Genomic DNA, 26,712 nt, shown 5'->3' on the forward strand with positions numbered 1-26,712 from the left:
CAACGGAGCAGATTAAAGCATTTTGGACAGCAAGCAAAGAAATGGCTCCTCCAATTGTTTAATCACTGTCTGGCAACACACGAGCTACCTAGGATTTGGCAGAAGGCACCTGTAATAGCACTATTAAAGCTGGAAAATATCCCTCAGATCCTAAGAGTTTTTGGCCAATTTCACTGCTTTTCGACACCTATAAGCTGTTTGAACGCCTGATACTCAAGATGATAACACCAACTGTAGATGAGAAGATCATTCCAGAGCAAGCAGGTTTCCGCCCTGGCAATTCAACAACAAGCCAACTGCTCAACCCCACACAACATATCGAAGATGGTTATGAGCAAGGGATGGTAAGAGGCGCTGTTTTTGTAGACCTGCCAGCAGCATATGCTACAGTGAACCAAAGGTGTCTCCTCTGCAAGATCCTAGAGATGATAAAAGATATTCACTTAACAGAGCTGTTAGAAAGCATGCTTCAGAATCGGCGGTTCTATGTTGAACTTGGTGGGAAGCGCAGCAGGTGGCGTATTCAGAAGAATGGTCTTCCTCAGGGAAGCGTGCTTGCACCGTTGCTGTACAACATCCATACAAATGACCAGCCTATAGACGGTGTTACACGCCGTTTTATATATGCTGATGACATATGTGTCACTGCCAAAAGCAATGATTTTAATACCGTGGAGAAAACGCTGTCTGAGGCCTTGGATGGACTAATATCCTACTAAGAAGAAAACCACCTTCGCACAAACCCAACAAAGACGCAAGTTTATGCATTCCACCTCAGAAACCTTGAAGCCAAACGCCAGCTTAAAGGAAGCAACACTGAGGCATTGCGAGCACCCTATCTATTTTGGAGTCACTCTTGACCGATGCCTTACATTCAAGAACCACATCGAGAAGACAAAGGCAAAAGTGAGCGCACAAAACAACATCCTGAATAAGCTCACGAACACAAGATGGGGAGCAAGCTCGAAAACATTGAGAACCAGTGCAATGGCTCTTTGCTATACCACTGCTGAATACGCCTGCCCTGTATGGGAAAGATCTACTCATGCTAAGCAGATGGATACCGTTCTGAATGCAAGCTGCCGATCTATCACAGATTGTTTAAAACCAAAAAACACCAACAGCCTAAACACAATAAGCAAAGACAATGAGCCAAACACATCTTGGCGGGTATTGCTCCCCCTGATATAAGAAGAACGGTAGACAGCAAAAAAGAGCGACTCCATCAAACATCAGATGAAAGGCACTCTCTGCATGGTCATACACCTACACTCAGATGCCTAAAGTCAAGGAAGAGCTTCATGAACAGTGTCGTTTCATGACAATCAACCCCATCTGAAGCCCGCATCGCTTTGTGGAAAGACAGGCTTGCCAGTCTCGAACAACCCCCAGCGATGGAAATTCTACCTGATGAAAGCCTCCCCCAGGAGCTAATTGCAACTGGGTAACATGCAAGTGCCTTAACAGACTTAGGACTGGTGTAGGTCGTTCAAAGGTGTCACTAAGCAAATGGGGATATACAACCAACCCAACAACTTGCGAATGTGGAACTGAGCCACACACTATGCAACATCTCTTGCTATGTCCATCGCTAGAGGAACCCTGCACTGTTGCAGATCTTGCCGAATTCAACAAGAAGGTGCAAAAACGTGTCCAATTTTGGCTGGGCCATGGATAGACTTTCCGTGGACACGATAATAAGAAGTACTTAACCTCACACTTGATCATGTCAGTATTTTATTGGGCAAATATTTTTCACCTGATTGTGTGTATGTATGTATACATTGTGTGTGTTTTTTTTTTTTTTGTTTTTTTTTTGTATACATAAATCGAGGCTCGTGAAAGAGCTAACATTTATCACACAAACAAATCAAACAGACAAAGAACCAAAGTATATAAAAAGGGGAGCGGTAGACAAGATGGGGAGAGAAGGGGAAGCACATCAACATAACATTTGTGAGGGACATCGGGAATGTGTGGGAGGGAGAGGGCTTGAGGGGAGGCGGCGTGGGAAGGGGGGGGGGGGGGTGTGGGAGAAGTATAAACACAAGGACACCAAGGACTTCCAGGAAATAAGTTGGTATATCAAAAAAGAGGATTTGGGGTGAAATTAGCGGGGGTAGAAAAGATCAAGGTTTTGGATGGGGGAAAATAAGAGATGGTGGTGAACAGCTGTTTTAAAGACCTGGAGGGAGGGGTGGGATTGAAGGGAGTGGGGGAGTTTGATCCAGAGGTGGGAGAAAAGAGGAATGAAAGAGTGAAGGTGAGCAGAGAGTCTTCATTTTGGCAGTTTCACCAGAAGAGGGTTGCTGACAGATCTTGTGCATCCTGAAGGAATATTTGGGGGACAGAGCACAGACTGTGTGTGTGTGTGTGTATGTGTATGTGTGTGTGTGTATACGTGTGTGTGTGTGTGTATATATATATATATATATAATCAGACCAATCCAAATTCGACACCACAGGTTTTATCTCAGATCATCAATTTGGATTCAGACCAGGTCACTCTACTCTGGACATGTTGCTTCTGCTGTCTCAACAATGGATGGAGGTCCTCAATGCCAAAAGGAAATCAGAGCTGTCTCACTCAACATATCTCGTGCCTTCGATATGGTCTGGCACCCTGCCCTACTCACGAAACTCTCCTCTTATATATATGTATGCATATATATATATATATATATATATATATATATATATATATATATATATATATATATATATACATATATATATACATATATGTCAAGTTGTAGATTTGTTATTGCCTAAAGTTCAGTTATAGACGTTGGTTGCTAATGTGTTATGATTTAAATGTTGTTTAAAAATGCTATTTTCATAAAGTTAATAAAGGGTTTTTGCTTCGTTTTAGTTTTGGATGAGGAAAGGCTCGCTGAGGTCATGCTGGACAATTGTATACGTGTGCTTTTTTCGAGGCTAGATAAGGCCGGTCGTGAAACCACGCCCACATGCGCGTGATTTTGTGTAACGCGAGTAGAATGTTTAGAGTGCAGACATAAACCTATCGTTAACCATATATATTTTGTATTAATCACAGCGACGCATGACTCTGTATAAACATGCTTTGAATTACTCATGTAAACAAACCCATAAAATATATGGGTTTGTTTGGCCAAGCATACACTCTTCTCTTTGTGAGTTACATTTCTGTTTTCTCGGAGCCCAGAGAAACATTTGGTCCGAATGATAAGGAAGGGCTGACTCCCCCGAATAACAGAGCGGATGACGGTGGGGGCTTGGCCCACCGGGGAGGAACCTCTCCCAGTTTTGTTTGTTCCCTCGGAGATTTCCTGATAAAACGTGTCCCTATATAAATGGACTGGGAATCAATGTGTTTTCAGGAAGGCTTGACGTGGCATGAGACTGGCTCTTGCTGTAGATGTCTTGGCTTCTTCCGGATCTGTATAAGTTGGTTTTTAATAAAAAGCTGCGTCATTTTTCAGGCTATTTGTGGACTTCTTCACCAAACGAAGAGCTGATTCTTCACAAATGGTACCAGGAGTGGGGTGTCAACAGACGCGGAGGACGGGAAGCGGAACCCGGGCGACAGAAGGAAGGCTGCTCGAGGCCGGGACGCTGGCACTCTAATTTGATTAAGGTGAGCAATTGTTTTATACCAGAGGGCTATCTTTCCAAATTTGTACCTTGCTTCTTCGAACGGGTTCAGTCCGCTTCCCTGTCATCCGCGCTGTCTGCACTCGAACAGAAATTGTAAGTAAAGGCTCATTTAGGCCTCAGAATGACGTGGTTTTGTTAAAGCCAGGATAAACAAGTAAGGACTTAACAGTAAGCTTAAAGTTACAGTTAGCACCAGGAGGGGAAAGTGAGGTCGGACAGCCGTAAAGGTTGAGCCAGGCCGAGAACTTTCCAGGAAGGATCAGCCCAGAGCAATAAGATGGGAAGCAAGCTAATGAAAGAAGGGGAACCCCTTAAGGGAACCCCGGCATCTTTCATGTTTAAGAGGCATCATTTTGCCGCGGTAAGACCATTAAAGGACTGGGCGGCGTTAACTAAAGATTTAAATAATCCCTGGCCAGAGGACAAGTAAGTAAGCAGTTAAACAAGTAAATCAGCGAGTGATGCCGCTGGACCAGATGCCAGACCAAGACCCCCCACCCCCCCAAGCCCTGAGCCCTGTCCCCGGGCTACAGGCGCCACCTCTCCCACCCCCGCCCCTGTTCCCCCAGGGGTTAGACCCCCAGAAAACTAGACCAGCCGCCCCTCAGGTTCACCTTAGCCCGGGCAATCCTTTTAGAGGACAAGAAATTAATGGGGCGGACAGCGGGTTCGCGGCCCCAGAAGGGCTAGGAGTATTGTATTGTACCCCTCAGTGGAAGGGCTCACGGAATCGGAGAACTCACAGCCTACAATCGAGATGTGTCCCTTTAAAAAACCATTTGAAAGAACCAGATTTGGCGGCTATGCAGGAGCGGGTGAGAACCTTGCTGGCTGAACAGCCCGGTCACGTACCGGAACTTATGCGTTTGTGGATACAAAATACAGGCGCAGATTGGCGGGACGTCTGCCACATGGGAGAGGCTGTATTGCCAGCGCGGGTGTGGGACCAGGCCAAAGTACACGCACGCTGGCCGAATGTAGCACCAACCCCGGCCCAGACCCTCGACGATTGGGGGGCCCTGGTCGACCTGTTGTTGGCCGGGGTACACATCGCACTAAGGCTAACCGACCAATTAGATGAAGCGGCCGAGCAGTGGGACATGGGCGACGATAAGAAGGCCGATGTAAAGGACGACATGTTGCAAATGATTGCCCAGGAATCCATAAGGGCCCCCTCCCCAAATTTTGGAACCCACAAGGGCCCCCTCCCCAAAACTGGAACATACAAGGGCCCCCTCCACAGCCGCAGAATTGGGCCGTGCAAAAGGACCCCCCACCCCCCCAAGACCTGAGCTCAGTCCCGGGGCTCTAGGCAACACCCCAACACCCCCCGCCCTGCCTTCCCTTTTTCACCTCAACCCACCCCCGTCCAACCCGTCCCAAAAAATCCTTTTCCTTGAATGAGAGACGTAACATGAATGAGCAAAGACTGTTTGGGAGTGGCTGGAGAAAGGCATGATTTGAGTCGATCTGAGTTTCGCGCGAAGAATGGGAGACTCACTCGTATATGAATGAGGAATGAATGTATATTGGGATGTTAATTGACGTGTGTATCTGGCCAATGCATTTGTCTGTCATCTGTTTGGGAGTTGTTTGGGAAGCGAATTGATATAAATCGGGTCAGGAAAGCACTCGGAGTGCCCGCAGCTCACCTTTGGAATTGGTGTCATATAGTGCATTTTGGGTCAGAGAGGTCAAGCGTCGGAGATCCTGTTTTTTTGCGATGTTTACGAGCTAGGGATGAGTTCTGACAGCTCAATGTTCTGACAGCTCACTACATGCCAAGTCGTAGATTCTTTATTGACAATTCTCTGTTATGACAGCCGACTGCATGTCCCAACGTGAGGTAAACCCCGCCGTGAACGCGAATAGAGCGGCGTGCAGGGAGTGTTGAGATTCGTGCGGAGGCACGAGGGTGCGCGCCAAGACGGGGGGGGGGCGGCGTGGCGTCGTCGCGTTGAGATGGTTGTGCCAGGTCGATCGGCGATCTCTGAATTTAAATCGGATTTTTGTCATGTGTGTTGTGAAATTAAACGTCTATCCGAGAATCCTGGCAATGTTCGTTTAATTAAAATGTGGTACAAACCTGCGTTTCCGCCGTGCGGCTCCGTGGAAGTTAGAGTAGAGTTATTGTGTGTTCAGGCAAGAGCCGAGCGAGCCGCGAGTCACGGGTGTGCTGTATGAGGTTGCTCGGAGGATGTGTGCCCAAATGCATTGTGGGTCATTGCGACTTTGCTGAATATCGGACGCTGGATGTCGGACGTTCATGTCAGACGAGCCATGTCGGAATAGTGGCCGGCTGCGACATATATGCCAGGCAATGTCACAGGACGAATACGTTATTTAAGATGGATTTATAAGATGGATAGATGGATGGATTTATTTAAGATGGCTAAAATAAACGATTTCAAGACAGAGAATATCGAGTTTTTTGTTGTTGTGGAAGCGTCAGGTACAGTACGCTTGGAATTTAATTTAACCGAGCCGAGTACAGTGACGTGTTCGATCGAGCTGTGGGGATTTGAGATGGATTTGAGTCACGTTAAATGGAGGACATTTGGGAGGATGAAGAGATGCAAGTAACGTGGATTAAATTGTGGTATCACGAGTTGGGTGCCAGAGATATTGTGGTTATTATAACTCACTGATTATAGGGGGCGCCGGGCGCACCGAGTACAGATCGGGTTGCATGATGGAGCACGCATGCATGGATTTTGGCTTTGCGAGGCTCCGGATAGAAATTGGCATTTCGATGCTGTGGATTATATTGTGCCTGCCCGGAAAGGTGATGTCCTGTGCTGGGGCTGGCGACATGCCTCTGTTATTTGTCTGTCTGTCGGTCTGATTGTAAGTCTTTGGTACTGGGAGGGCTAATTGAGTGCTTAGGCGTCATTGTTCCATGGAGGCAGGAGCTGTGAGTCACAAAATGTAAACAGGAACTTTGTGTAACTTTGCACCGGATCCACAAACAGAGAGATGGACAGGACAACAATGGAGTTTATATGGACGGGTTTGGGGCAGTTTCAATCTGACGATTACAGAGTGCTTTGTTCCGTTCACGAAACATGTAAAATTCATGGAGTTGAAGTGGTTTGCAAAAAGGTAGCAGAGTCAGTACTGGGATGCAACCTCGTCCAGGGGTTTTGGTCCAGCCTGCAAGGAGTCCAGGGGCTTGTTTCAGGGCTGGGTCGCCAAAAATGGGATGCTGTGCCCATCTGGATGTAAAATTATCCATCAAGGACGGGGAATGATGTGCAGTGTGATTGATTGGAGGTAATAAGGATTTGTGTTGATTTCCTGATTTGAGTTCATCTGGAAACAAAGACAGATGGGATTAATGTGTATATCAGGAACAATTTGGAAAAGAAATATGGATATATGACATTACTAAAATATAACCAAGCAATTGAGAGTTCTTGGGTTAATGGGATATAAATAAATGCATCTACAAGTTGATGGTTTATAAAAATTTAGTTCTGGATGATACTTAAACGATGAACAATGTTGGCAATATACAAAGAATGTGACTTGTTTTTTGGGGGGAAAACATGTGGTTTAAAATTGGTTGGCTAAGTTTTAAAGATGGAGATGTTTCGCAGAACTCTTATGATTATTTATATGAGTGGTGGACTATTCCATGGCGAAGCATTTTCCAGTTTATTGAAAGTTGGATTTTGTAAAATAATGGTTTAATATAACCACAGTAGAAAATAATATACAGATTTGGGACATTTTGTAAACTTTCGAATAATGAGAAGATTCAAAAAATTCATTTTATTTATTTCATGGAAAATATTTGGGTTGCAAGTGGAGAAGCATGGTATGGTATAAAAATAAAGAGGGAGTATCCAGGAAAAAGATGTTCAAGTGAACTTTGTGCTGTGAAAAGAATGTCGAGTTAATGGAAGTGTTTTGTTCGATTAATTTTGTTCAATTTGTGTTCAAATGACCATCGATGTTGGGGGCAAAGTTATGGGTGAATTTGGTGAGTGGTTGTGGGCAAACGAAGATTAATTTAGATTTATCATAGTTAAGTTCGAGGAAGTTGATTTGAAGCCAGAATTTCATTTGGATGCCAGAAAGGAGAAAGGAGATGCTGAAAGCCAGAAAGGAGATGCTGTTGTCTACTCTGAATGACAGGTGGCGGTATCCAGGGCGCTGAGGAGTTTGTTCACGTTGTAAAGTTTGTTTATTTATTTGTTTATTTAGTTTGTTTATTGTAGAGAAGAGTGCTTTTGGGATTCCGGAGCCAGAGTGGATAATTTGAGGGTAGTAGGTGGAGTAGAGGACATCTTTGCAGTGCTGTAGGTGGTCCTTGTGGGCTTGGGAGTGAACTGATTTGGGTTTAATAGGCACAAGCTGGTCTAAACAGGGTGAGGAGGATGGTGTGATTGATGATGTCAAAGGAGGCGTTGAGGTGAGGAGGATGAAAATGTTGAGGTTGCCGGCATCAGAGGAGAGAAAAGGTCGCTGGTGATTTTGAGGAGAGCAGTTTCAGTACTGTGGCTGGAGCAGAATCCGGATTGGGATGTTTCATACAGGTTATTGGCAGAGTGGTGATGTTTGAGTTGAGTGGCCACAGCACGTTCCAAAACTTTTGACAGAAAGGGTAGATTGGAGATGGGTCTGAAGTTATTTAGGGTGTCAGGGTTTAGTCCAGGGTTTTTTCCAGAATGGGGGTGAAGTTTCACGAGTTTTTGGGGAAATCGGTATGTGAAGCTGGATTAAGTTGGAACTGCTTGATGAGCCATGGAGATGGATTGGGTTTTGTTGTTGGTTGTCTGGGAGTTCGGTTGTTGCATTGCCAAAGGTTTCTGTGTGGTGGACACACTCGTTGGCTGTTGTCTTGTGTGACGCGGATGGAGATGTATGTGGCTGCGTGTGGCTGCCTGGAGTCGGGAAGACGGCTACAGTGGTTGATATTGGTTGTGGATCGTCCGGGGTGCTTCGATTTGCATAGGGGGTGAAGATTGGGATATTACATTATTTTAAGTAAGTATTGGTATGAGTAATTACATAAGTAATTATGAGTTATTATGAGTATTAGTTATGAGTAAGTGATTATTTTAGTAAAGTTACATGTTTCGCTGTGTTGTGGATCTGCGGACAAGCTAGTTTGATGGGTACCCTGGGGTCTTCGGCGTGTCTATGTGTTTGGCTGTCTGTCACACCGGACTCTTGAATGGGTTTTCATGAGACGAATTTCAGACATAACAGTGAGAATCTATTTTGAGCGAATCACAGTGGGTGAGGAAAACATTGTGTGTGACCAGACACCAGAACTGACCAGAATTGAAATTGGAAGTAGACCAGGTTATTTCTATTATTTGTTTATTCGTGAAAATAAATAAATAATAGGGGGAGGTTAATGGAGGTTAATGGTGGTTTGTGTGTGTTAATGGAGGTTAATGGTGGTTTGTTTGTGTTAATGGAGGTTAATGGTGGTTTGTTTGTGTTAATTCTAGTTGAAACTCTCGCTGAAGTAATTTTCGTTTATTTTTATTTTTTGATTCGATTTGAGAGTTGAGATGATTGATTTTTTATTAATTTTATAATTTTATTTTTATTGATGTTGGAAACAGGTAATGGGATGCTGAGAGAAGGATTGAATTTAATTTGAATTGGACTGGATTAAATGGGATTGAATTTAAAAATTGAATATTGGATAAAATTGGATTCACTTGAAAAAAGTGGATTAGGAAATTGGAGAAAAGGTGTTCTATGAAACTATGAATTGAATGAATTGAATCTATGAATTGGAGACCTGTAGACCAGGCGCTCCCAGGAGACTTGTGGACCAGGTGTTCGTGGAGCACTGGCGAAAGGAACTACATACCATGCATCGAATACATACTCACGCCACAACCCCAGAATAAGGCCCCAAAGAAGGGTGAAAACACATATTGGAAAGTGGCCAGGGAAGTGGCAACAATTCAAAATAGGACACACTGCTGGTCGTGCATGCGCTTTCCCCAAGCAGGCACCACAGGAATACACATGATAGTGCTACCTCTGTCCCTCAATGACCTCTGCTCACAACCTATCGATTCCCCATGTTTAGTCACCACGCTGGAAAGAGAAGGGGGTTGACAACGGCAAGAGTTGCAATCGACAATTTAATTATCGCCCGTCAATGATTGCCCATGTGGCCGAGAGGCCTGCCCCCGTCTGGGTCAAACCACAGAAAGGGAAGGTCTGCCTCCAGGGTTCCGGCCACTTGCGTATGGGAGAATCAGAATGCGCCTACACTCTCCCCGGGAAGCTGGGACAAGGGAGCTCGGGGATTACATTACGAATAGTACTGCAAGATAAACACAACCACAACATAACGGCTATAACATTCTCTAGGGGGGTTAGTAGGATTAATGGGGTGGTAAAGGGACTCCAGTGCTTATCCACCCACCTGGTCCCACCCCATGGGACAATGTTTATATGCGGCGACAAGGCTTACCCCTATTTACCAAATAATTGGGGGGGCACATGTTATCTGGGTTCAGTCCTTCCTGACGTTGAGATACTGGATGAGCTAGACCCAAAGTCCTTGAACAGGCGTTATAAGAGGTCAGTCATGAACGAAGATGGAACCACTAAACTACACGGGAGTCTATGGGAAAAGGTGTTTGGTTTCTTCTTCCCAGGAGCGGGCACAGTCATGGATAGTTTCCGGATAGATAAATTGGCTTTGGCCCTAGAAAAGGTGGCAAACGACACCGCTACGGCTCATGACATACTATTGGATCGATCGGATCGCGCGCGAAAATTCTTATACATTTAGCTGGCTCACTGACTGGTTCCAGGGATGGACGGGCACCATAGTGAAGTGGTTATTGACCGCACTGGCTGTGATAATCGGGGTAGTAATTTGGGGGGCACTAATGAAATCTCTAGTCCTCCTCTGTATGAGAAAGTATTTTACAGGATGGAAAGTGAAGAAGCCGCCGACAACGACTATGGCTCTGACCACAGAGGCCGTCGACCTGAACGGGTCCTTCAACAAGGCAGTTGCGACCGGCGCTCCAGAAAATTGCATTGAATTTTGTAATGACTGTGATACTTGTGCGGATCCCATGTGGGAACTGGCTGCTGCCTGTAACGGTGTATGTGATGACTGTGATACTTGTGCTATAAACCCCTTGCGTGTACTGGCTAACGCTGCTTATGTATTACAAGCTGACAGCTGCACGCCCCCTTCCGACCCAACTATGGATCTGATTGCGACACTGGGTCTGGCGGTCGAGGGACCCGACGTGGATGTCCTAGACCCGCAAGCCGACCAGGCGCCCATGGGAGACTTTGACATAAAGGAAGTTCCTCTCTTTGCTTCATATGTATTAAGTTCAAATGCTTCAAGTGAATCGGATTTTTACGCTCTGTACCCTGACCAGGAAATTGAGACACAAGATACTGACAATATTATGTATTCCCCAGAACAGCAGCACGTGAGGGACCTCATGGGCATGATCGTTGATTAACTTCGAAGATCTGCAAGGACTGGGTCTGCAAAGGGTGGGGGGAGCAAGTTCCGCAGGGGAGGTGGTGGCCCTCTGGCGGAGCAGAACCTCATCTGGACCAGACACCTTCGTTGTGGATCCGAAACGTTAATGGACTTTCATGTTCTGAGCCCTCAGGCTCCGAGCACGCACCACACGACACGTTCGCCAAATGCACGGGCGAGGCGCTTTGGGCGCACGATATGCCCTTGGGAGATACCCGCATTACACAATTATTTTTTCAATACCCGCATTACACAATTATTTTTTCAATACCCGCATTACACAATTATTTTTCAATGAAGCCCGATGTGGCACGTTGTCTCTTAAGATACTTTGTCTCGACGAGACAAGAGGAAGGAATGTCAAGTTGTAGATTTGTTATTGCCTAAAGTTCAGTTATAGACGTTGGTTGCTAATGTGTTATGATTTAAATGTTGTTTAAAAATGCTATTTTCATAAAGTTAATAAAGGGTTTTTGCTTCGTTTTAGTTTTGGATGAGGAAAGGCTCGCTGAGGTCATGCTGGACAATTGTATACGTGTGCTTTTTTCGAGGCTAGATAAGGCCGGTCGTGAAACCACGCCCACATGCGCGTGATTTTGTGTAACGCGAGTAGAATGTTTAGAGTGCAGACATAAACCTATCGTTAACCATATATATTTTGTATTAATCACAGCGACGCATGACTCTGTATAAACATGCTTTGAATTACTCATGTAAACAAACCCATAAAATATATGGGTTTGTTTGGCCAAGCATACACTCTTCTCTTTGTGAGTTACATTTCTGTTTTCTCGGAGCCCAGAGAAACATTTGGTCCGAATGATAAGGAAGGGCTGACTCCCCCGAATAACAGAGCGGATGACGGTGGGGGCTTGGCCCACCGGGGAGGAACCTCTCCCAGTTTTGTTTGTTCCCTCGGAGATTTCCTGATAAAACGTGTCCCTATATAAATGGACTGGGAATCAATGTGTTTTCAGGAAGGCTTGACGTGGCATGAGACTGGCTCTTGCTGTAGATGTCTTGGCTTCTTCCGGATCTGTATAAGTTGGTTTTTAATAAAAAGCTGCGTCATTTTTCAGGCTATTTGTGGACTTCTTCACCAAACGAAGAGCTGATTCTTCACATATATAAATCCATAGAAATCTCTGGGAAAACCACATTCCCAAGCTGGCCTCCAAGGCCAGTCACCGACTGCGTATCCTCCGTCGTGTGAAGTTCTTCCTTAGCACTACTGAGCTTCTCATCACATACAAAACTTTCATCCACAGCTTGATGGAGTACTGCTCTCTCCCCTGGGCTAGTGCTCCTGCCTCACACCTAGTCTGGCTTCATGCTGTTGAAACCAAAGCTTTCAGCATCATTGGAATCTCCCACGATGAAGCTGATTCTGAGGGCCTTCACTCTCTCACCACAGGCAGGTTGGTGGTCTTTCTGTCGTCTACTGACTCCTCTCCACCTAGCTCCCCCTGCTCTGTCTGTGCTCTGTCCCCCAAATATTCCTTCAGGACGCACAAGATCTGTCAGCAACCCTCTTCTGGTGAAACTGCCAAAATGAAGACTCTCTGCTCACCTTCACTCTTTCATTCCTCTTTTTTCCCACCTCTGGAACAAACCCCCACAATCTTCAATCCCACTCCCCCCTCCAGGTCTTCAGAACAGCTGTTCAGCACCATCTCTTATCTTCCCCCATCCAAAACCTTGATCTTTTCTACCCCCTTTAATACACCCCAAATCCACCTCCTTCAAATCCTGTTTTATTTCCTGAAAATCCTTTTAGTGTCCATCTTGTGTAGAATTTTGTGTAGAAAATGTGTAGAATTTTGTCCCTGGGCGATAAACTCATTAACGTTTGAAGTTTTGACCTGTTCATGTGTGGAATCCCATTTCAACCCATTCCCGTTTCCCATTCCCTCATTGTAAATAATTCATCAGACGTTATCCATAACTTTGTGGTATAATTCTCTGTGTTGTGTTGAGTTTTGTGCACCTGTCATGATTGTATTGTATAGGCTTATTAAAAGCTGATATATTTTATTTTTTATCTTGCACAGTATTTTGATTTGATTTGATTACCGCCCAGGGACACCATTAGCAATATTTCTGGACTCAAATTCTACTTTTTGTGTCAACTTTTGTTGCTCCCATGATCGTCATTGTCTGTTCTGTGTTCTTGCTCTTCCATGAGCCTTGGTGATGTTCAAAAAATCCAGTATTCTTTTAGTATGCATATTTCTCATGTTTAGTTTGTTTTATTAATTAAGTAATGCCACAAGTGCATAATATTGCCGTCCATGTAGCAACCGTTATTGATACGGGTCCCAGTGGAGTGTTTCTATGTATGTCCGCACACTATGACATCTTTTTCATTCACTGGTAGTGTATTTCGCTCCCAAAACCGTCTGCGGTTTTGAACTCCAACCCCTGCACTGCACCTTCACCCCATTATCTTCCGTTAGAAAGGTAATCGTCAATTTACTTGGTTGAAAAAAACCCGTCGGCATGGTTACGTATTCCGTTCGAGCGCACGTGCAGATGATTGGGGAAGAGGGGAGACAGGGGAGAGAGAGGGGAGACAGGGGAGGGAGAAGGGAGACAGGGGAAGAAGAGTGGATTGGGGGAAGGAGAGGGGAGTGGGGGAGAGAGGGGTGGGACGGAATAGTGAGGGGAAAGGGATGCCATGCTCACTTTTCCTGTTACTTGGGATGGTTACTCTTCATATTTTATACATATATCACATACAAAGATGTATGTCACGTGTTGATCATTGGTGGCGAATTTCACATGAGTGATTTTGCTGCTCGTTTGACAGACAAGGGACCTCCTCAAACACCCCAGTCTCATGCATGTGATAAATTGAAATGGAGAACTCCCTTAATTATTGTTGAGCGTTGGTGCCTCCACCCTTTTCCAAATGTTTTCTTTCATCCCATGGTCGAACCCCTTCCTTTCCCTGTGCAATATCATTACTAGGTACTGAAAGTATGGCCAATTGTTTACAGATGACACCATTGAGTCTGAAATACAAGAGGAGGGGCTAATCCAACTGAGTTCATTTCCAGCTGCAGCCGATTGGGTAAGTGGTACAATGCCGCAGGAGTGAGTTGAATTACAGTATTTGATTTGAGCTCTTATCGTTGTATAATTCAATCACTTATTTGCTGAATGAAAGATAGTGTACAACATAGGCTTCTTAAGAATACTTTCAATCACACTGAGATAAACCTCTCTCTCAATCTCTACCACAAAGTAACAAGCAACATTTTTTGCTTCAAGGCCAACCAACACACCTCAGGTGCTACAGGTTCTCCACGCTTTGCTCGGCGCACAAGACGACCCACGAGGCCAGAATGGTTTGCCACAGACATCATCAAGCGAAAGAGCTTTGGGGTTTGAGGCCGTGGGGGGATGATGGGTTCTGGGTGCTTCTTTGCTTTCTTCTTGGGTCCCTTTGTGCCCTTTGAAAGGAGACGCCTGTGGGGGGCACCCAATGCAAGGTAAAGTAGCCGACTCAACAATATGATTTTGTAAGGAGTACAGATATATAGGAGCCGTTACTTGAGGTATTGCATAGCTATTCTCCATCTTTCAAGAGTAGTTTTCATAAAAAATGGTTTATTTCAGTCTTTATTGTTTATTGCAGAAGACTGAGAAGACGTCTATAAATATATAGTTTTGATTTAGACTACAGGAGACACACACACACACACACACACAGAGAGAGAGAGAGAGAGAGAGAGAGACAGAGAGACAGAGAGAGAGAGAGAGAGAGAGAGAGAGAGAGAGAGAGAGAGAGAGAGAGAGAGAGAGAGAGAGAGAGAGAGAGAGAGAGAGAGAGAGAGAAAAAAGAGAAACTTGGTTTTGGCATACTTGGCTTTCTTTCGCAGGAGGCGCTGTGAGTCAGGATAATGGTGCAAGATGGAGTGCAGATCTTTCTTCTCCAGAATGAACAGGTTTGTAAAACCATGGGCTACAACATCTGCCGTACGTCGGTTACCACCACCCACTGCCAACAGGCTAGCATGAACACGAACATGACACAGTGGGCATCATTAATGGAGAACAGTTCAACAAGGAACAGTTCAGAGTGTGTGAGATGTAAAAAAAAAAAGCACCTGATCTCTCCAAAGACGCATCCTGCTCGAAGAGTCACCAGCACGAGTCGCCCATCTGGACCACCGAGCACCTGCACTGATCCCGATTTGATGATGTACATCTCCCGGCCTATCTCTCCCTGCATCGTCATATGGGGCACATCAGTCGCATTCTGTCATACCATTACTGTTGAACCAATCATTGACACCTCTAATCATTCATAGGCCAATCGACACAACCATTCCCAACTCCAACCTGATCTGATCTGATCCATACAACATACAACTTAATTATGCAAGTGTTGTACCTTCTTGCAGACGAAGTCACCAGGGAGATAGACAACAGATCGCATGCGTACAAGCATGTCATGAATCATCTGAGTATCACAGCCCTGGTGCGAATACAAAATGCAATGATATAGAAGCAACCTGTTGATGGTAGTTACATTAGTTCTGAGACTTGTCACATTAGAAGAAGAAGAAGAAGACGAGGAAGAGGAAGAAGAAGACCCTCTCTTGCTTTCAAGAAGGGCTTGCTTGAGCTTTTCTTCAAAGCAAGAGAGAGGTCTTGCTTCCAGAAGGGCTCAAGGCAGTTGGCATACCCCTTTAAACATTTGAGAAAATTCATTGCCCTTATTTTTCCATCGACACAGACCAACTGTAGTTTTTATAAAGACTAGTTGTCCATTATTCGAGATTATACACACCTTGAAAAGTTCCACGTTGCTTACAGTATCAAAGTTAACATCAATGGCGATATCCAGTTGCATCTTCGCTGGAATTTGTTCCAGCAATTCAGTTTCATCTAGGGCCAAACACACCAATTCACATGAGAGACGATTCTAACCTGCAACCCCACCAAAGCAACTTTGTCACAACCCACACAGTGAGACAAGCGACAATAACAAAACATTTTGAGCAAGAGTTATGGACATCTTGATTTTTTAAAAGTTACTAGGGGTGAGCTAGCAGGATGGCCACGAGAACGTTTTGAATGCCCATTGTTACTGGAACGTTTTGAATGCCCATTGTTACTGGAACGTTTTGAATGCCCATTGTTACTGGAACGTTTTGAATGCCCATTGTTACTGGAACATTTTGAATGTCCATTGTTACTGGAACGTTTTGAATGCCCATTGTTACTGGAACGTTTTGAATGCCCATTGTTACTGGAACGTTTTGAATGCCCATTGTTACAGTAACGTTTTGAATGGCCATTGTTACTGGAACGTTTTGAATGCCCATTGTTACTGGAACGTTTTGAATGCCCATTGTTACTGGAACGTTTTGAATGCCCATTGTTACTGGAACGTTTTGAATGCCCATTGTTACTGGAACGTTTTGAATGCCCATTGTTACTGGAACATTTTGAATGGCCATTGTTATTAGAACGTTTTGAATGCCCATTGTTACTAGAACGTTTTGAATGCTCCTCATTACTAGAATGTTTTGAATTCCCCTCTTTACTAGAACGTTTTGAATGCCCATTGTTACTGGAACGTTTTGAATGCCCATTGTTACTGGAACGTTTTGAATGCCCATTGTTACTGGAACATTTTGAATGTCCATTGTTACTGGAACGGTTTGAATGCCCATTGTTACTGGAACGTTTTGAATGCCCATTGTTACTGGAACGTTTTGAATGCCCATTGTTACTGGAACGTTTTGAATGCCCATTGATACTGGAACGTTTTGAATGTCCATTGTTACTAGAACGTTTTGAATGCCCATTGTTACTGCAACGTTTTGAATGCCCATTGTTACTGGAACATTTTGAATGGCCATTGTTATTAGAACGTTTTGAATGCCCATTGTTACTGGAACATTTTGAATGGCCATTGTTATTAGAACGTTTTGAATGGCCATTGTTACTGCAACGTTTTGAATGCCCATTGTTACTAGAACGTTTTGAATGCCCATTGATACTGGAACGTTTTGAATGCCCATTGTTACTGGAACGTTTTGAATGTCCATTGTTACTAGAACGTTTTGAATGCCCATTGTTACTGCAACGTTTTGAATGCCCATTGTTACTGCAACGTTTTGAATGCCCATTGTTACTGGAACGTTTTGAATGCCCATTGTTACTGGAACGTTTTGAATGCCCATTGTTACTGGAACGTTTTGAATGCCCATTGTTACTGGAACGTTTTGAATGCCCATTGATACTGGAACGTTTTGAATGTCCATTGTTACTGGAACGTTTTGAATGCCCATTGTTACTGCAACGTTTTGAATGCCCATTGTTACTGGAACGTTTTGAATGCCCATTGATACTGGAACGTTTTGAATGCCCATTGATACTGGAACGTTTTGAATGTCCATTGTTACTAGAACGTTTTGAATGCCCATTGTTACTGCAACGTTTTGAATGCCCATTGTTACTAGAACGTTTTGAATGCCCATTGTTACTGGAACATTTTGAATGGCCATTGTTATTAGAACGTTTTGAATGCCCATTGTTACTAGAACGTTTTGAATGCCCATTGTTACTGGAACGTTTTGAATGCCCATTGTTACTAGAACGTTTTGAATGCCCATTGTTACTGGAATGTTTTGAATGCCCATTGTTCCTGGAACGTTTTGAATGCCCATTGTTACTATAACGTTTTGAATGCTCCTCATTACTAGAATGTTTTGAATTCCCCTCATTACTATAACATTTTGAATGCCCCTCTTTACTAGAACGTTTTGAATGCCCATTGTTACTGGAACGTTTTGAATGCCCATTGTTACTGGAACGTTTTGAATGCCCATTGTTACTGGAACGTTTTGAATGCCCATTGTTACTGGGACGTTTTGAATGCCCATTGATACTGGAACGTTTTGAATGCCCATTGTTACTGGAACGTTTTGAATGCCCATTGTTACTGGAACGTTTTGAATGCCCATTGTTACTGGAACGTTTTGAATGCCCATTGTTACTGGAACGTTTTGAATGCCCATTGATACTGGAACGTTTTGAATGCCCATTGTTACTGGAACGTTTTGAATGCCCATTGATACTGGAACGTTTTGAATGCCCATTGTTACTGGAACGTTTTGAATGCCCATTGTTACTGGAACGTTTTGAATGCCCATTGATACTGGAACGTTTTGAATGCCCATTGTTACTGGAACGTTTTGAATGCCCATTGATACTGGAACGTTTTGAACGCCCATTGTTACTGGAACGTTTCGAATGCCCATTGTTACTGCAACGTTTTGAATGCCCATTGATACTGGAACGTTTTGAATGCCCATTGTTACTGGAACGTTTTGAATGCCCATTGATACTGGAACGTTTTGAATGCCCATTGTTACTGGAACGTTTTGAATGCCCATTGTTACTGGAACGTTTTGAATGCCCATTGTTACTAGAACGTTTTGAATGCCCATTGTTACTGGAACGTTTTGAATGCCCATTGTTACTGGAACGTTTTGAATGTCCATTGTTACGAGAACGTTTTGAATGCCCATTGTTACTGCAACGTTTTAAATGCCCATTGTTACTGCAACGTTTTGAATGCCCATTGTTACTGGAACGTTTTGAATGCCCATTGATACTGGAACGTTTTGAATGCCCATTGTTACTGCAACGTTTCGAATGCCCATTGTTACTATAACGTTTTGAATGCCCATTGTTACTGGAACATTTTGAATGGCCATTGTTATTAGAACGTTTTGAATGGCCATTGGTACTGCAACGTTTTGAATGCCCATTGTTACTAGAACGTTTTGAATGCCCATTGTTACAAGAACGTTTTGAATGCTCCTCATTACTAGAATGTTTTGAATTCCCCTCATTACTATAACATTTTGAATGCCCCTCTTTACTAGAACGTTTTGAATGCCCATTGTTACTGGAACGTTTTGAATGCCCATTGTTACTGGAACGTTTTGAATGGCCATTGTTACTGCAACGTTTTGAATGTCCCATTGATACTGGAACGTTTTGAATGTCCCATTGTTACTGGAACGTTTTGAATGCCCATTGTTACTGGAATGTTTTGAATGTCCCATTGTTACTGGAATGTTTTGAATGCCCATTGTTACTGGAATGTTTTGAATGCTCCTCATTACTAGAATGTTTTGAATTCCCCTCTATACTAGAACGTTTTGAATGCCCATTGTTACTGGAATGTTTTGAATGCCCATTGTTACTGGAATGTTTTGAATGCTCCTCATTACTATAACATTTTGAATTCCCCTCTATACTAGAACGTTTTGAATGCCCATTGTTACTGGAACGTTTTGAATGCCCATTGTTACTGGAACGTTTTGAATGCCCATTGTTACTGGAATGTTTTGAATGTCCATTGTTACTGCAACGTTTTGAATGTCCCATTGTTGCTGGAATGTTTTGAATGCCCATTGTTACTGGAACGTTTTGAATGCCCATTGTTACTGGAACATTTTGAATGTCCATTGTTACTGGAACGTTTTGAATGCCCATTGTTACTGGAACATTTTGAATGTCCATTGTTACTGGAACGTTTTGAATGCCCATTGTTACTGGAACGTTTTGAATGCCCATTGTTACTGGAACGTTTTGAATGCCCATTGTTACTGGAACGTTTTGAATGCCCATTGTTACTGGAACGTTTTGAATGCCCATTGTTACTGCAACGTTTTGAATGCCCATTGTTACTAGAACGTTTTGAATGCCCATTGATACTGGAACGTTTTGAATGCCCATTGTTACTGGAACGTTTTGAATGCCCATTGATACTGGAACGTTTTGAATGCCCATTGTTACGAGAACGTTTTGAATGCTCATTGTTACTGCAACGTTTTGAATGCCCATTGTTACTAGAACGTTTTGAATGCCCATTGATACTGGAACGTTTTGAATGCCCATTGTTACTGGAACGTTTTGAATGCCCATTGATACTGGAACGTTTTGAATGCCCATTGTTACTGCAACGTTTTGAATGCCCATTGTTACTAGAACGTTTTGAATGCCCATTGTTACTGGAACGTTTTGAATGGCCATTGTTACTGGAACGTTTTGAATGTCCATTGATACTGGAACGTTTTGAATGCCCATTGATACTGGAACGTTTTGAATGCCCATTGATACTGGAACGTTTTGAATGCCCATTGTTACTGGAACGTTTTGAATGCCCATTGATACTGGAACGTTTTGAATGCCCATTGTTACGAGAACGTTTTGAATGCCCATTGTTACGAGAACGTTTTGAATGCCCATTGTTACTGGAACGTTTTGAATGCCCATTGATACTGGAACGTTTTGAATGCCCATTGTTACGAGAACGTTTTGAATGCCCATTGTTACTGCAACGTTTTGAATGGCCATTGTTATTAGAACGTTTTGAATGCCCATTGTTACTGCAACGTTTTGAATGCCCATTGTTACTGGAACGTTTTGAATGCCCATTGATACTGGAACGTTTTGAATGCCCATTGTTACGAGAACGTTTTGAATGCCCATTGTTACTGGAACATTTTGAATGGCCAATGTTATTAGAACGTTTTGAATGGCCATTGGTACTGCAACGTTTTGAATGCCCATTGTTACTAGAACGTTTTGAATGCCCATTGTTACAAGAACGTTTTGAATGCTCCTCATTACTAGAATGTTTTGAATTCCCCTCATTACTATAACATTTTGAATGCCCCTCTTTACTAGAACGTTTTGAATGCCCATTGTTACTGGAACGTTTTGAATGCCCATTGTTACTGGAACGTTTTGAATGGCCATTGTTACTGCAACGTTTTGAATGTCCCATTGATACTGGAACGTTTTGAATGTCCCATTGTTACTGGAACGTTTTGAATGCCCATTGTTACTGGAATGTTTTGAATGTCCCATTGTTACTGGAATGTTTTGAATGCCCATTGTTACTGGAATGTTTTGAATGCTCCTCATTACTAGAATGTTTTGAATTCCCCTCTATACTAGAACGTTTTGAATGCCCATTGTTACTGGAATGTTTTGAATGCCCATTGTTACTGGAATGTTTTGAATGCTCCTCATTACTATAACATTTTGAATTCCCCTCTATACTAGAACGTTTTGAATGCCCATTGTTACTGGAACGTTTTGAATGCCCATTGTTACTGGAACGTTTTGAATGCCCATTGTTACTGGAATGTTTTGAATGTCCATTGTTACTGCAACGTTTTGAATGTCCCATTGTTGCTGGAATGTTTTGAATGCCCATTGTTACTGGAACGTTTTGAATGCCCATTGTTACTGGAACGTTTTGAATGCCCATTGTTACTGGAACATTTTGAATGTCCATTGTTACTGGAACGTTTTGAATGCCCATTGTTACTGGAACGTTTTGAATGCCCATTGTTACTGGAACATTTTGAATGCCCATTGATACTGGAACGTTTTGAATGCCCATTGTTACGAGAACGTTTTGAATGCCCATTGTTACTGCAACGTTTTGAATGCCCATTGTTACTAGAACGTTTTGAATGCCCATTGATACTGGAACGTTTTGAATGCCCATTGTTACTGGAACGTTTTGAATGCCCATTGATACTGGAACGTTGTGAATGCCCATTGTTACTGCAACGTTTTGAATGCCCATTGTTACTAGAACGTTTTGAATGCCCATTGCTACTGGAACGTTTTGAATGGCCATTGTTACTGGAACGTTTTGAATGCCCATTGTTACTGGAACATTTTGAATGTCCATTGTTACTGGAACGTTTTGAATGCCCATTGTTACTGGAACGTTTTGAATGTCCCATTGTTGCTGGAATGTTTTGAATGCCCATTGTTACTGGAACGTTTTGAATGCCCATTGTTACTGGAACGTTTTGAATGCCCATTGTTACTGGAACATTTTGAATGCCCATTGTTACTGGAACGTTTTGAATGTCCATTGTTACTGCAACGTTTTGAATGTCCCATTGTTGCTGGAATGTTTTGAATGCCCATTGTTACTGGAACGTTTTGAATGCCCATTGTTACTGGAACGTTTTGAATGCCCATTGTTACTGGAACATTTTGAATGTCCATTGTTACTGGAACGTTTTGAATGCCCATTGTTACTGGAACGTTTTGAATGCCCATTGTTACTGGAACTTTTTGAAAGCCCATTGATACTGGAACGTTTTGAATGCCCATTGTTACGAGAACGTTTTGAATGCCCATTGTTACTGCAACGTTTTGAATGCCCATTGTTACTAGAACGTTTTGAATGCCCATTGATACTGGAACGTTTTGAATGCCCATTGTTACTGGAACGTTTTGAATGCCCATTGATACTGGAACGTTTTGAATGCCCATTGTTACTGCAATGTTTTGAATGCCCATTGTTACTAGAACGTTTTGAATGCCCATTGCTACTGGAACGTTTTGAATGGCCATTGTTACTAGAACGTTTTGAATGCCCATTGTTACTGGAACGTTTTGAATGCCCATTGTTACTAGAACGTTTTGAATGCCCATTGTTACTAGAACGTTTTGAATGCTCATTGTTACTAGAACGTTTTGAATGCCCATTGTTACTGGAACGTTTTGAATGCCCATTGTTACTGGAACGTTTTGAATGCCCATTGTTACTGGAACGTTTTGAATGCCCATTGTTACTGGAACGTTTTGAATGCCCATTGTTACAGGAACGTTTTGAATGCCCATTGTTACTGGAATGTTTTGAATGCCCATTGTTACTGGAACGTTTTGAATGCACATTGTTACTGGAACGTTTTGAATGCCCATTGTTACTGGAACGTTTTGAATGCCCATTGTTACTGGAACGTTTTGAATGCCCATTGTTACTGGAACGTTTTGAATGCCCATTGTTACTGGAACGTTTTGAATGCCCATTGTTACTGGAACGTTTTGAATGCCCATTGTTACTAGAACGTTTTGAATGCCCATTGTTACTAGATCGTTTTGAATGCCCATTGTTACTGGAACGTTTTGAATGCCCATTGTTACTAGAACGTTTTGAATGCCCATTGTTACTGGAATGTTTTGAATGCCCATTGTTCCTGGAACGTTTTGAATGCCCATTGTTACTAGAACGTTTTGAATGCCCATTGTTACTGGAACGTTTTGAATGCCCATTGTTACAAGAACGTTTTGAATGCCCATTGTTACTAGAACGTTTTGAATGCCCATTGTTACAGGAACGTTTTGAATGTCCCATTGTTACTGGAATGTTTTGAATGCCCATTGTTCCTGGAACGTTTTGAATGCCCATTGTTACTGGAACGTTTTGAATGCCCATTGTTACTAGAACGTTTTGAATGTCCCATTGTTACTGGAACGTTTTGAATGCCCATTGTTACTAGAACGTTTTGAATGCCCATTGTTACTAGAACGTTTTGAATGGCCATTGTTACTCGAACATTCTGAATGCCCATTGTTACAGGAACGTTTTGAATGTCCCATTGTTACTGGAATGTTTTGAATGCTCCTCATTACTAGAATGTTTTGAATTCCTCTCATTACTATAACATTTTGAATGCCCCTCTTTACTAGAACGTTTTGAATGCCCCTCGTTACTAGAAAGTTTTGAATTCCCCTCGTTACTAGAACGTTTTGAATTCCCCTCGTTAGTAGAACGTTTTGAATGCCCCTCGTTACTGGAACGTTTTGAATGTCCCTCATTACTCGAACGTTTTGAATGTCCCTCGTTACTAGAACGTTTTGAATGCCCCTCGTTACTGGAACGTTTTGAATGCCCCTCATTACTGGAACGTTTTGAATGCCCCTCGTTCCTGGAATGTTTTGAATGCCCCTCGTTACGAGAACATTTTGAATGCCCCTCATAATGCTCCAGAGAGCGCTAGTTCATATAAAGGGGCGTTAATTTGATTCATACAGTTGCAGGAAGAAGTAAATATATTTATTTGCCAGATGTAGGGCACCCCTTTATATGAACTTTTCTTGCGCATTACTTGGTTCCTCCGAAAACGTTCTGCAACTGGACCAGACGGCATCAGCGGGTCCTAAAATCCTGCTCTGCCGCTCTATCTCACCCTCTCTCTGTTCTTTTCACCCTCTCTTTTGCTCAAGGTCATCTGCCAGCATCCTGGAAATCAGCAAACATTACCGCCTTACACAAAAAAGGTGCAAAAACAGATCCTTGCAACTACAGACCAATCAGCCTGCTCCCAATTATCAGCAAAGTCATGGAATCCATCATTGCTTCGGATATGCAATCTTTCCTCTTCTCCAATGGCTTGATCTCTGATCATCAATTTGGTTTCAGACCAGGTCACTCTACTCGACATGCTGCTTCTGCTGTCTCAACAATGGATGGAGGTCCTCAATGCCAAACAGGAAATCAGAGCTGTCTCCCTTGACATATCACGTGCCTTCGATACGGTCTGGCACCCAGCTCTGCTCACCAAACTCTCCTCCTATGGTATCCATGGAAATCTCCATGCATGGCTTGCGGACTTCCTCTCTGGTGGTAGTCAACGTGTGGCCCTGAATGGATTTCTCTCATCTCCCCTTCCTGTTCAGGCTGGAGTTCCCCAAGGCAGTGTTCTGGGCCCTGTGCTTTTTCTGGTCTTTATCAATGATCTCTCCGACTCTCTGGAAAATCCTCTCTATCTCTTTGCTGATGACTCCACTCTCTGCCGCTCCATTCCTCTTCCCTCAGATCGGCAGTCTGCAGCCTCCTCACTCTCTGAAGACCTGGACAAAATCACAGACTGGTCAAACAAGTGGAACATGTCTTTCAATCCTGACAAATCTCACACTCTTACTATGTCTCTCCGAAAAGATCGACTGGACAACCCTCCCATCTACTTTCTCAACAATCCTCTCCAAGAAGTTCTGTCCCTCAAGCTTTTGGGTCTCACTATCTGCCATGATCTTTCTTGGAAAAACCACATTTCCAAGCTGGCCTCCAAAGCCAGTCGCCGACTGGGCATCCTCCGTCGTGCGAAGTCCTTCCTAGGCACACCTGAGCTCCTCACCACATACAAGGCTTTCATCCGCAGCTCAATGGAATACTGTTCTCCCCTATGGGCCGGTGCTCCTGCCTCACACCTAGCTCGGCTTCATGCTGTTGAAACCAAAGCTTTCAGAATCATTGGAATCTCCCGCGATGAAGCTATCTCTGAGGGCCTTTCACTCACTCACCGCAGGCAGGGAGGTGGTCTTTCTGTCTTCTACCGACTCCTCTACGGCCTTGCTCCCCCAGCTCTCTCTGTGCTCTGTCCCCCAAATATTCCTACAGGTCGCACAAGATCTGCCAGCAACCCTCTGATGGTTAAACTGCCGAAATCTCGGCTCTCTGCTCACCTTCACTCTTTCATTCCTCTTTTCTCCCGCCTCTGGAACAAACTCCCACACTCCCTTCAATCCCACTCCTCCCTCCAGGTCTTTAAAACAGCTGTTCACCACCATCTCTTATCTTCCCCCATCCAAAACCTTGATCTTTTCTTCCCCCGCTAATTCACCCCAGATCCACCTTGTTTGAAATTCCAACTTCTTTCCTGGAAGTCCTGGCAGTGTCCATATGTTTTATACCTCTCCCACCCCCCCTTCCCATGCCTCCGCCCCAAAGCCCTCTCCCTCCCACAGATTTCTCGATGTCTCCATGTCTCTCGGTCCCTGCTCTCAAATGTTGTGTTTGTGTCCTTCCCCCTCTCTCCCCATCTTGTCTACCGCTCCCGATGTTATATGTTTTATGTGTCGGTTTGTCTTTCTGTGTGATTAATGTTCGCTCTTTCACGAGCCTCGATCTTGTATACCAAAAAAACAATAAAAAAAACAAACCAAAAAAAAAACACAAGGATAGTCCAGCATGCACACGAGATTTTTTGAATGTCCCTACTTTTCTATTGTTTGGCCTTTTCTACCAGCTATGGAATGTCCATTCTTTTCAATACTTTACCACGTGGCACTTACCATATAAAGGGGCCTTTTCTATGTATGCCCCTGGCATTTTCCCCAAGAATACTTATTGACTCAAGACATTTAAACTTTTCATTTTTAATAATTTTGTAAAAATTTCTAAAAATCAAATTCCACTTTGACATTAATCAAACTGTGTATTATGTATAGATCAGTGATAAAAAATTTAAATTCAACCCATTTCAAACTCAGGCTGTAACACAACAAAATGTGAAAAAGTCAAGGGGTGTGAATGCTGTCGCGTCGCCGGTGATTAAGATTACGGGCGGCAGATAGCCAAACGTTGCTTTACTCTGAGGCGTATTTCGAAAGTTGGCGGGATTATCTTTGGCGCGTGCGAGAGAGGCCCGAAGCCTTATCTGATCGGACAGCCGCAACGGGGTTTTTATTACACAAATACGGGACAAGTAAAATCCACAATACAAGAATGAAATGCAAAAATAAAGGATTTAATGAAAATAATCGTGAAGCAATTAAAATGAATGTGAGGTAAAAAATATTTCCTAATTTGAGACATCTCCATTCAGACTTGTATACAAACAAGGGGAAAACGAAAGTAAAACTAAATAAGGTTTCTGTCGGGCAGCACTTAGCTCTTTCTCAACGAGGGACTTGGTGTTTGTTGAACGGGTCCGGTCCGTCGGTAA

At 43.3% G+C, this 26,712-nt stretch overlaps 1 protein-coding gene across 1 annotated transcript in view; it reads right to left on the bottom strand.

The window, feature by feature from the left end:
• The window catches only part of LOC137436488 (cyclic nucleotide-gated channel beta-1), a 64,840-nt gene that overhangs the window by 7,852 nt on the left and 30,276 nt on the right, over positions 1-26,712 (bottom strand). Inside the window, exons 11-15 of the mRNA XM_078786254.1 lie at positions 15,933-16,030; positions 15,534-15,617; positions 15,247-15,365; positions 15,002-15,148; positions 14,422-14,605 (exon numbers count right to left, since the gene is read on the bottom strand). Of these exons, the coding sequence (XP_078642380.1) occupies positions 14,422-14,605; positions 15,002-15,148; positions 15,247-15,365; positions 15,534-15,617; positions 15,933-16,030 (632 nt within the window). The remainder of the gene's footprint in view (positions 1-14,421; positions 14,606-15,001; positions 15,149-15,246; positions 15,366-15,533; positions 15,618-15,932; positions 16,031-26,712) is intronic.

This window comes from Myxine glutinosa, chromosome 11 (genome assembly GCF_964187855.1).
Source record: "Myxine glutinosa chromosome 11, kmMyxGlut1.1, whole genome shotgun sequence".
Taxonomy (NCBI): Eukaryota; Metazoa; Chordata; class Myxini; order Myxiniformes; family Myxinidae; genus Myxine; species Myxine glutinosa.